The 12,696-nt window shown below is 37.9% G+C and overlaps 1 protein-coding gene across 2 annotated transcripts in view; it reads left to right on the forward strand.

Moving 5' to 3' along the window:
• The first annotated feature begins 309 nt into the window (after positions 1-309).
• Positions 310-12,696, forward strand: part of LOC114648115 (kinesin-like protein KIF3C) — a 152,755-nt gene continuing 140,368 nt past the window's right edge. For both annotated transcript variants that reach the window (XR_007934424.1, XM_051924579.1), the window contains exon 1: positions 310-2,166. Coding sequence is in view for 1 of the 2 variants with exons in the window: in XM_051924579.1 (XP_051780539.1) it covers positions 757-2,166 (1,410 nt within the window). In the remaining variant the exon portion in view is untranslated. The remainder of the gene's footprint in view (positions 2,167-12,696) is intronic.

Genomic DNA, 12,696 nt, shown 5'->3' on the forward strand with positions numbered 1-12,696 from the left:
TATAGGAAGCAAGACAAACGTTTTTCAATATTCACTGCTATTCTCTCTATATTCTCACTTACGGCTTCAAGGTGCAATTATAAGAGATACTGTCTTACTACCCGTAACCGTCCACATCAATCCGCCGAACGCTTTGCTTGCAGTTCACAAGTAACGCGCTTTTTTTCCTTTGACCCAACCACCTGATTGCTCACTTTCGGCCAAACTACAAGTCCCAGAATCCAACGGGGCGTCTGCAGAGTCATTGGGTGGGTCTGAGATGAGGCAATGACTAGGTAGGCGGGGCAGACGCCCCTTGTCTGATTGTATTTTCATCCAGTAGCCGCTGTAGCAGAAACAGCAGTCCTAGCATCACTATGCTATGATAATAGCTGCTGTTTACGGGGGACACGCTAGTAGAGGCACGTCAGGAAAGCAAATCTAGGCGTTGTCATTACACCGGGAGTGCACCCCGTTTCGAAGAAGCATAACGGCATTCAGGCACATGCTTGATGTGACAGCAGGATCGTGCTTTTCACTGCAGTGCATTGTTCTTTCTTTACTACAGATAATGGTAAGGTGGTTGTTTCTTGCGTCGGCTTGAGCTGTTTTGGATGCTCAGTTGCCAGAGGAGTAAAGATGCTGAACGTGAGAATGTGCGCCGCACGCCTCAGCTTCGTGCGGCATCTGGCTTAATGGTCATTGTTATGTTTGCTCGATCTGATTGAAGAAGAGTAAGGTGTCGGGTTGTGTTAGCAGAAGCGGAGGCAGCCAGCGATGTCCAAAGGGAGGAACTGCGAGACTGTCAAAGTGGTGGTGAGATGCCGCCCCTTGAATTCGAAGGAGGAGGCAGTCGGTCACGAAAATATTATGACGATGGATGTTAAATTAGGGCAAGTGTCTGTCCGCAATCCGAAGTCTGCCCCCGGTGAGTTACTTAAAACATTTACCTTTGACGCCGTATACGACGCAAACTCCAAGCAGAGTGACCTGTACGATGAGACTGTCAGGCCTCTCATTGATTCGGTGCTTCAAGGCTTCAATGGGACCATATTTGCATATGGTCAAACTGGGACAGGCAAGACGTACACGATGCAAGGGGTTTGGATGGACCCTGAAAAGAGAGGTGTTATCCCTAATTCCTTTGAACACATATTCACCCATATATCAAGATCACAGAACCAGCAGTATCTGGTAAGAGCATCATATCTAGAAATTTATCAAGAAGAAATAAGAGATCTCCTATGCAAAGACCAGACCAAGAAATTGGAGCTCAAAGAAAATCCAGAATCTGGAGTTTACATCAAAGATTTATCATCCTTCGTGACAAAAAATGTAAAAGAGATTGAACATGTCATGAATGTGGGCAACCAAGCTAGGTCGATTGGGTTCACCAACATGAATGAGCACAGTTCAAGGTCTCATGCCATTTTTGTAATCACAGTGGAGTGCAGTGAGATGGGGATTGATGGAGAAAACCACATCAGAGTGGGCAAGCTAAACTTGGTGGACTTGGCTGGCAGTGAGAGGCAAAGTAAAACTGGCGTTCAGGGTGAACGTTTCAAGGAAGCTACTAAGATCAATCTTTCACTGTCTGCTTTGGGAAATGTTATATCTGCCCTGGTTGATGGCAAAAGCACTCACATACCTTACAGGGACTCAAAACTCACCAGGCTACTTCAGGATTCTCTTGGAGGCAATGCTAAGACCATAATGGTGGCCACTCTTGGTCCTTCTTCCTACAACTATGATGAGACACTGACAACCCTAAGATATGCCAACAGAGCCAAGAACATCAAAAATAAACCACGGGTAAATGAGGACCCCAAAGATGCCCTGCTGAGAGAGTTCCAGGAAGAGATTGCCAGGTTAAAAGCCCAACTAGAGAAACGGGGCATGCTGAGCAAAAAAAGGAGACGAAATAGCAGGAGAAATCGAAAAATTCTGGATGGTGAGGAAATCACTGATGGTGAGGGTGAAGAAGAGCGGGAGGATAACATGGAGAAGGATGTAGAAGAGTACTTGAAGGAACAGCAGCAGAAACTGGTACTGGAGAAAGCGGCTATCTTGGATGATCACAGCCTTGTGGCAGAAGAAAAGCAGAAACTCCTTGATGAGAAAGAGAAAATGATGGAGGATTTGAGAAGAGAACAGGAGGCGACAGAGGCACTAACTGCTAAATTTAAGGTAAAGTGAATACTGATCACAAAAAAAAAAAAACAAAGTTCAGGGCCCTCAAAGAAATCCATTTGTATGTAGCATGGGCTTTTTGTATAATGTAAGTTACAGTAAATACTGGAAAATAAAGTACAAGAAATAGACCAGGTGTATGGTGGAGGATGGGTGATGATGTCCAATAGCAAGCTTTCAGTGTTTACTTTGCAGTGTGTATTATACTAAGGCCCTTGAGATACTTGGCTTCAGTTAGACTAAGTTGTCTGCTGAAGGGGAAGCAAGATTTCCTTTAGTCTTTGTTCTTAATGTATTATAGTTACATTACTGGGCTCATGAATGCTTTGAACTGTGGAAAAAGGTGAATGAGTGCTGCTTCATGTGGCAATGGTGGTTTTAAGTGTAAACTTTATTATAGGCCTGCAAATTTTCTTTTTAAGTTATTCTTTTCTTTTTCATTTTAAATGTAATTAAATATGTGCAAACATAAATGGTATAAATGTATCTTTATTAAACTCCTATTATAAATTATAGAGCTGTATGGGTGTGGTGCCGGGTAAAAATCAGAGTCCTTGCTAATTAATTTTTCCAGGCTTACACCATTCACAATTGTTGGGCCTTCGGCACAATGCATCCAACAAGCCGACACAAAAGGATGTCTGTCAGTGTTACACACTATTAACCAATTGTATTCAAATTTATAATAAAAAGTCAGCTAATTCCTGTTATGTGTTTCAATGTGCTAAAAGCCATGACTGTCTTGCTAAAATCCTGGTTTTTGGAAACAGTTGCTGTATATCGATAAACATATATTGTGTGCACATATGCAGCATGCAAAATGTCTAATATATAAACATAAACAGTATAGACATCTACGAAGACAGCATACATTTTGTTAAGAAAAACATTAAATAAGGTGTGATAATCTACGGTGTGCAATAACAAGATACTCAGTTGCCTTAAATGTGCCTATTATTTGTCTATTCTTTCACCTGGTTAATATAAATGGATAACATTTGTTTTTCATTTTACTTTTAAATGTGGGGCAGCTCAGCATTTTAGAACATTAGATAAAACCATAAACCATAAAGGGTCTTTAATATATAAAACCCAAAATTAAAATAACTAGAGGTGGCAGTGGGATTTTTATATATTTGAATTTGCTAATGATACAAGATATTTTACTGATAAAACACAAATGATAGTCTTTACTGACTAAAGAAGAAGAAATTACCATTATCTGATGACTCTTCTTTTCTTGTTCTTTATATGCAGTATTTACATTGTACAGAGCTCACCTAACACGTACAGGTGTAATTTTTAAGGGATGTATCTGTTTTTTAGTTTAATGCATTTAAATGATAACATTCTCAAACCTGCTTAATCCAATTCAGTGTAGCGGGGATGGGTCTGGAGCTTATCCTGGCAGCACTCCGTGGTGGCTAGAAAAAAGCCCAGGACAAGGAGCTGGTCCATCACAAGGCCTAGTTTCATATACACCCACACTTACATATGGCCAATTTAAAATATCAAATTAACATGAAATACACTTGTTTGGGGATATAGGAGGAAAACTGGAAAATCTGGAGGAAAATCCACATAGAAATGTGTGGAGATGGACCAGCTCCACTTAGACAGCAACCAGGTGTGCAATTTGAGCCCAAGATAATCTATGAATGAGGCAGCAGTGGTATACACAGTGCCATCATGCCCCCATTTTAATAACTGTAAATGTTTTTAGCTTTTTTAAATAATAAAAAATATTAAGGCTGTGAAGGTTTTTTTATTTACGATTTAGTAAATTTAGAGTATTGTGGCAAATTGTGTTCTTCCATTACACACACATAATATTATAAAAAACAAAGAGGTGGCTTGAAATGGCCCTACAATACACCTTGCAAAAAACATGTCTTACTGAAAAGCACACGTTTAGGATTCACTAATTAGTTTAATGGTGTAAGATTTAGAATATTGGTGACACAGGAACAAAGTGGCTCTTTTATTATTGCATAAACAAAATGTTGAATACAATAATTATTACATGTTTACACTGTAAAATAATCTGATTGTCACTTCAAGCCTCTAATGCTATACAGTAATTAGGAAAGTAAATTGATAAACAGACTGTGTCCGTTTTCTGTTAATAAACCAAATATTAATTTATAATAACAATAAATACTTGTGGTTTGACTGCTTATTTGATAAATATTTTACCAGTTAAAAATAAAAAGATGCATTATATTCTGGGATCAATGGACTCGAGTGAAAAGAGGCCATTATACAAATTTCCAGAAAAATGAATAAGGAAGGTGTTTAGATATTTAGAATTCTGTTTTTGTTTCCACCACAATTAATCTCAATAAGTGACCATTGTTTGTACTTACTAGAAGGTTATTAAAAAATAATTTAAAGTTTGCATTCCAAGTGTGTATGTGGTATTCTATGCTGCATACAAAAGTCAGAGGGCAGATGACAAGGAGTGAGCAAGAAGAAGGTATTTACTGATATTCAGTAAGGTCTTATGAAACATCGGTTGCTCCTTCATCTACAGGTGAATTACAACAATTGAATTTACAAGTAGCTCTATATATAGTAGGGTAGAAAGTGAAAAGGATGACTTGAAAACACAACAGTGTAGATTACACTAATAATCAGTAAGGCAAAGACATTAGGTTTAACAATCTGACTGAACCTGCACTTTTTTGCTAGTATATAACCTTGTAACCTTGGTGTTTGATTGCTTTATTACTGGTTTCAGTTACAAGATGGTGGACACTTTGCATGCCTCCTGCTATTATAGAATTTCCCTAAGTGTTAAAACCTTTGTTCTGATTAAAAGCAATAGAGATGCTAACCCACAGTAAACACTGTGTCAGCAACTGAATAAATCGTACTAGTAAAGTCGTGATAAGCAAGAATGGATTAAAATACATAACTTCATTTTATCTCATATAATCATCTATATACTGAATGGTCATGAGTATTCCTTTGCCTTCCTGTACACTGTTTGAATGCGTGTATCAGGTCATGAGAAAAGATAGCCTGCACATATGAGACATGTAAGAAGAATGTTTGTATTTTATGCAGTGCTAACATTTCAATTACTGATCGTCACTTTTCAAAAGTAAGTTTAGCATTGTAGTAATTGTTGATGTGCATAATTAGTTTGTATTCTTGTAATGTACTTGACTTCAATCAGTGAGATTGTGCCCTTTCAGCAAAAAACAATACTGTACTAGATTCCTTTCCCAGATGAAACCAGAAATGCACACAACTGATATATTTTAAAGATACTCAATATATAGAAACTCTGCAAAAAGATACCAGAGGCCAGTAGCCTCCTGCCTATGAGCTTTCTAGTTCTGCCAAATTTTTGATGGTCAAAATGAAAATTTTACATACACTAAGACTACATTAGACCTTTTACTACATAATTAGGGTGGCACAGTGGCGCAGTGGTAGCACTGCTGCCTTGTAGTTAGGAGACCCGGATTCGCTTCCCGGGTCCTCCCTGTGTGGAGTTTGCATATTCTCCCCGTGTTTGCATGGGTTTCCTCTGGGTGCTCCGGTTTCCTCCCAAAGTCCAAAGACATGCAGGTTAGGTGCATTAGCGATCCTAAATTGTCCCTAGTGTGTGCTGTGTGTGTGTGTGTGTGTGTGCCCTGTGGTGGACTGGCGCCCAGCCCGGGGTTTGTTTCCTGCCTTGTACCCTGTGTTGGCTGGGATTGGCTTCAGCAGACCCCCGTGACCCTGTAGTTAGGATATAGCGGATTGGATAATGACTGACTGACTGACTATGTAATTAAGAAAGGTATTGTATTTTGAAACCCTTGCCATCTTTTTAAGTTACCCTGTATATGTGAGGATTTTCCTATTACTATATCCCAGCCTTTTGTTTTTTTGTGTCTTATTGTTTTTGTCATTATTTCATATTAATTCTTATAATATGTATTCTTCGTGTCGTAATTTGTATGTGATGAATTTAATTTTATGGTAATAGTTTATTTTCTGTATTGTTTAATTCTTCTGCTATGGCACTGAGTTCTTTTTGCTTTCTTTACATTGAAATTTAAATCAGCTTTCAAAATGAAGCATAGTTTTCTAATTTAACTGATGGAAAAATTCATTTTGTCATTTTTCTGAGATACATTTCCCCTTAACAGGTCATGGGAAAGTGGTACTTACTGTATCCTAACATTATCAGTAACAACACCTTATAGGATCCCACTCCTTTAGAGGATACAGTCCCTTGCAGACTTACAGTCACTCTTACTAGGCCACCTTAAAATTAAATTTTAGCCCTCCAAGTCTCCCTTTGACACGTAACATTAAACTACAGTGCAAGGAGAAGCAACACACAGAGATGGTAAGTGGTTCAAACTCTGCACAAGTAGTGAGACAGATGGGAATTGAACTGGTGCCCCAAGAGGAAGTTTTGTAAACCACTGTTCTACCTTGCCACCCACTGCAGGATGCAGTGACAATAAAAACAGATGTGTCTAAATTAGGCCTGCATTACTGTCACAGGATGCTCTGAGTATTTAAAAACAAGGAAATTCACTGCAAAAAGACAGGAAATCCAGCTGCTTCCAATTTGCCTTTTCTTTCTAAAACAAAACATAATTAATAAATATAACAAAATTAATTTACATAGAGAAAGCTAATTTGACCATCCTTAATAAGTACTCAAAATTTGTGTGTAATCAAATTTGTCTCCATTAAAACTGAGTATATTTTGCTGTTTATTTGGGCTTTCTGATTTAATTTGTCTCCCTAAATGCAGGCAATTAGTATGAATTGTGGAGCTCTCTTCCTCTTCTCTATCTGATTCATGTCCTCAAGAGTTGTGTGCTGGAGGGTATTGCAGGAATTACATATGTGGGAGGATTGATTGCTGTAGGCAGACAAAAGGGAGGCGGTACTGGTTTAAGCATGTGAGCAGAGATGTCCCTAGGGGTTTCTGGTGCCCAGGCCCAGTTTAAACATTGCTAGATCTGTTGCTGAGAGGGGATTATGATGCAGTTGTTACAGACATCTGAACCACTGTATTTCCAATTTAAATTTAAACTGTCTTGCAAAGCCACCCCGTCTGTCTGTAAAACAGCTAATAATGTCATAGCATGTTACCAAACCAAAAGGCAAGGATTGTTATTCACTTTACCTGGCAGTACATGTGAAAGAGAGCAAATGTATTTGTTTAAATATGGGTAGTACTGGATAACTCGGGCAGTAAAATATGTAAAGTTGTAAGTGTATCTGTTCACATTATATAACCAAAATCTACGAGAGCTCTGCTTACTGTAGCTCCACATAATGTTATACTTATGCAAGGGCTGACCAGCCTGTCTGTTTGTAATATGTTTCGAAACCTTAGTGGTTTAGATTAAAGAAATCAATAAAAATCATGCATAGGTAGATCCTTAAATAAAGCATCAGGCGTTGAATGGAAAAAAAGTCCATATGTGATGCCTGGCTCCTTTCAACCTTGTTCTACATAAACCATACAGTATTCAAAAAATGTTTGTCTTGCTTTAAACATGCTTTTTTCTATTGGCATCAATATTTTTCGATATCTAAACTACATATTAATTATAAATGAAAGCAACCAAAGAGAAACATTGAGTATTTTAAGGGGTTAAGCATATTATACTGAGGTTAAGTTAACCTCACACAAAACATAGAATATGGTTTAATAGTTTTTGTGAATGATATGCCACGTGATTTACTGGAATAGAGATTTAATTTCAAGCTAGAGATTGTATTCTATTTTTATTACAGCACACATCTTCGAGTAATTTATATGGGAATGCACAGTACATCCGTACATGACTTCTGGATTTATCAAGCCCCTCTGTCTCCCTCCAGCATGTATTTGTTTCAGGAGATATTTTGACAATGGTGGCTGCCCCGGTTTTGCTAATACATATGTATTTGACAGCACAGTCCCTGCATATAAATTCCTTCAGTGACAAATTCATTTGCATATTAAGTATCACCTGCTAACCAATTTTCAATGGAGCTGCTTGGATAGAAATATTCTAAAGCAACTTCTCTTCAGTTAACATTACTATTTTTGTACAGCTCTTTCTCTTTCCTTTCAACATACCATTATTTCTTAAAATCAAAGTGATATGAATCTGTGTAGCTCAGTTGAATGTTTTGTGCTAAAGCTCCATAATAAGAACAGTTTTAGAAATCAAGTTTGCCTTAGCTTATGAAAATATGTTTTCTTGGGTTATGTCAAAATCATTTAAATAAGCACTTTTTCAGACTAGCAAGAATACATTTTTAATTGAAAAAAAATGCTGTCAATTGGGACAATTTTAAAAATAATATGCAAGATTCCATCTATCCCTTTTTTAATTCTCTTGATATCAATAGATAGATAGATAGATAGATAGATAGATAGATAGATAGATAGATAGATAGATAGATAGATAGATAGATACTTTATTAATCCCAATGGGAAAATTCACAATAGACCATAATCACTACAAATATACAATTAGACACATGAATGGTTATCACAGGATAGGTGAACATGGGAGTCCTACAGGAAAGCTTGCTAAAATGCTGTGTAGCAGTCTGTTAGTACTGTAGAGTCAAGAAAAACGCCCAGAAGACAGTGGTATGGAGCTACGCTATATTGCCAATAGTACTGGGACACCCCTCCAAATCATTGAATTCAGGTGTTCCAATCACTTCCATGGCCACGGGTGTATAAACTCAAGCACCTAGGCATGCAGACTGTTTCTACAAACATTTGTGAAAGAATGGGTCGCTCTCATGAGTTCAGTGAATTCAAGCATGGTACCGTGATAGGATGCCACCTGTGCAATAAGTCCATTCGTGAAATTTTGTCACTACTAAATACTCCACGGTCAGCTGTTAGTGGTATTATAACAAAGTGGAAGCAATTAGGAACAACAGCAATTCAGCCATGAAGTGGTAGGCCATGTAAAATCACAGAGCGGGGACAACGCATGCTGAGGCGCACAGTGTGCTGAAGTTGCCAACTTTCTGCAGAGTCAATAGCTACAGACCTCCAAAAATTCAAGAACAGTGTGTAGAGAGCTTTGTGGAATGGGTTTCCATGGCTGAGCAGCTGCATCCAAGCCTTACATCACCAAGTGCAATGTAAAGCGTTGGATGCAGTGTTGTAAAGCACACAGCCACTGGACTCTAGAGCAGTGGAGACGTGTCCTCTGGAGTGACAAATCACACTTCTCTGTCTGGCAATTCGATGGACAAGTCTGGGTTTGGTGGTTGTCAGGAGAATGATACCTGCCTGACTGTATTGTGCTAAGTGTAAAGTTTGGTGAAGATGGGATTATGGTGTAGGGTTTTTCTTCAGGGGCTGGGCTTGGCTCCTTAGTTCCAGTGAAAGGATCTCTTAATGCTTCAGCATACCAAGCCATTTGGGACAATTTCATGCTCCCAGCTTTGTGGAACAGTTTGGGGATGGCCCATTCCTGTTCCAATATGACTGCACACCAACCAGTGCACAAAGCAAGGTCTATAAAGAAATGGATGAGCGAGTTTGGTGTGGAGAAACTTGACTGGCCTACACAGAGCCCTGACCTCAACCCGATAAAACACCTTTGGTGATGAATTGGAGTGGAGACGGCAAGCCAGGCCTTCTCGTCCAACATTGGTGCCTGACCTCACAAATGCTGTCCTGGAAGAATGGTCAAAAATTCCCATAAACACACTCCTAAACCTTGTGGTAAGCCTTCCCAGAAGAGTTGAAGCTGTTTTAGCTGCAAAGGGTGGGCCGACTCCATATTAAAGCCTATGTATTAAGAATTGGATGTCATTATATTTCATGTGTGTGTAAAGGCAGGCTTCCCGATACTTTGGCAATATAATGTATATGTACCAACCTTTAACCTACTGTAGTTTATTAAGAGTGACAGAATTACAGTAATACAGAATAAATGAGTTAAACATCCTGAATTTATAGAACTGCATATATTATGCAACTTCTTCCATATGCTAATCCATTTTTCCCTCCATTGTCTAATCTTCATGACCTGCTGAGAGTCTTTAGTGGGAGAATGGTTGCAAATCTACATTTCATGGAACACACATTAAAAGCAAACGATTCTGAGAAAAGAAGGATGCTTAATTTGGGTTTGGATATATATGTTTACTTACGGTATACAGTAATTCTGAGAACACTTGCCTAACAAGTTGACAAAATTCAACGCAGTCAAGTTAATGAAGATGTAAGTCAGCGTGCATCTGGAAAAAGAAAAAAACATTCTGGCTACCTAGCCTAATCCAGTCTTCTTTAATATATTTTTTCAGTATGGAATAATTTTTATGTGAGGTATTTTCTGTGAAAAAGGAAATTAAAATTATTAAATGAAAAGTGTATTTGCAAAAATGCTGCAATAATTTAAAATATAATGACAGAACACCATTTGCAATTTCATTTTAAAAGTCTACATGCAAAAATGCTGCAAAATTTAAAAAGTAAAATAAAATAACAGCATTTGCAATTTCATTTTCTGCCTAAATAGCAGTGAAGCTGCAAAAATGAAAAGTAAAACGCAAATAAGCCCTGGTGCCACCTGCTGCTCACTGAATTTTTATTTCCACTTTGAATTTTCATTTTCCACTGTGTTTTCATTTTCAAGTTCTGAACATGCAAATAGCGCAGGTCAATAGGCAGGGCTTTGCACCTCAATTTCCCACAATTTTTTGTCCTTCTTAGCTGTGGCCACTATCATCGATAGAATACTTCTCACTTCAACTGTGTTTAATTCACGTGATTTTGATCTTTTCACCTCTGTACTGCAAGCTTCACAGCGAAACTGTCTCACAAAATCCAAAGAAAAGTGGAAAATAGCCAAATACATCAAAATCAAGAAAGCAATCGCTTCATCAAAGGAGGATCAATGTTCTGGAATGGCCCAGTCAGAGCCCAGACCTTACTCCAGTTGAAAATCTGTAAGGTGACCTAAAGAGACCTTTGCACAGGAGAAGGAATTTGACAGATCTGGAAAAGGTTTGCAAGGAGGAGTGGGCAAAAACTGCAAAGTCCTGATGTGCCAAACTGATAGACTCTTTTCCAAAAGACTGAGTGCTCTAATAAATTTAGAGGGCTCTTCAACTAAGTATTATGTTAGGGGGTGTGCACACTAATGTAACCAGGTGTTTGTATGGTTTTTCTTTTCCTTTTTCACTAAACAGTTACTGATTTGTTTTCACCTTCTTTGTATAGATTGCAATTTTGCAATAAAGGTGGAATACATTATGACAGGATTTCTCTTGGTTTCATTTTTTTTTTATCACACAAAATCTTCCATTTTGGCAGGGTTGTGTAGACTTTTTATATCCCTTGTTTACATTTGCCACACAAAATTGTGTTCTAAAGTTAAGCATTTTCTATAAATGTAAAGAAAAGTCAAGCAAAATGACACCTTTTATTGGCTAACTAAAAAGATTACAATATGCAAGCTTTCGAAGCAACTCAGGCCCCTTCTTCAGGCAAGATGTAATCGCAAGATGCAGATCTATATTTGACAACAATCTTGGCTTGGAAAATCAATGTTTTTAAGCTTTTCCTTCGTGCCCCATGGCCTCCATTGTAAAGCGTTAGTGCAGACAAGGTTTTTTTTTTTTTTTTTTTTTTTTTACAAATGTATGGAAAATGCTTAACTTTAGAACACAATTTTATGTGGAAAATGCACATATGCCATGTTTGTGAAGAAAAAACTTTGACTTGAAAAATACCAAAATTAACCTTTAATGTACAGTATGCTGTATATATAATCTGCTTTTCTTGGTTAACAAAATAATTTTTTCAAACATTGTGTCTTCAGCAAGTACAACTATCATTTCTTCCATCTTTGTATAATTTTTTTTGTGTTTTAAGATAGTTATCAGTCATTTTCTTTGAATGTATTACTTAGTAGGATAGCACAGTGGTTTTGGGCAGCACTGCTACCTCAGAGCTCCAGAAGACTGAGTTTAAATCTCATATTACTTTATATCTATGTTCTGTTTACACATCTGCATTTCTCTAGGTGTTCTGTTTTACTCACACTGTCCTATGATAAACATAGTGGGTTCCTCAATATTTCTTAAACTGAGCCAGTATGCATGAGTGTGTATAAGTGCTTGAATGTAACAGACCAGAATCCCATCCTGGGTTGTTCCCTGCTTTGGCCTTGATGCCACAGGGATAGATCCCTGACCCCTGGGAGTCTGAATTAGAACATCTTGCTTTACAATAAATAGATGAATAAATGGCTAATGTTTTATATAAAATTTTCTTTTACATGTTTCCCTGTAGCGCAGCAGAGTGGCACAGTGGTTAGAATTATTGATGTCCAGCTGTAATAGATTGGGTTAAATCCAGGCCCAGTCTCTGTTCATGTGCTGCTTTATGTTTATGAGATTTCTTCTCCACACGTTTCCTGTTTCTCCTACATCCATAAAATATACCAATAAAGCCGATGTCACATTACACAACTTCTAGTCAGGGGGTATGTTAGACTTGCCGACCACATTTGCTAGTCGTCCCCAGACAATGTC

This window comes from Erpetoichthys calabaricus, chromosome 3, assembly GCF_900747795.2.
Source record: "Erpetoichthys calabaricus chromosome 3, fErpCal1.3, whole genome shotgun sequence".
Taxonomy (NCBI): domain Eukaryota; kingdom Metazoa; phylum Chordata; class Cladistia; order Polypteriformes; family Polypteridae; genus Erpetoichthys; species Erpetoichthys calabaricus.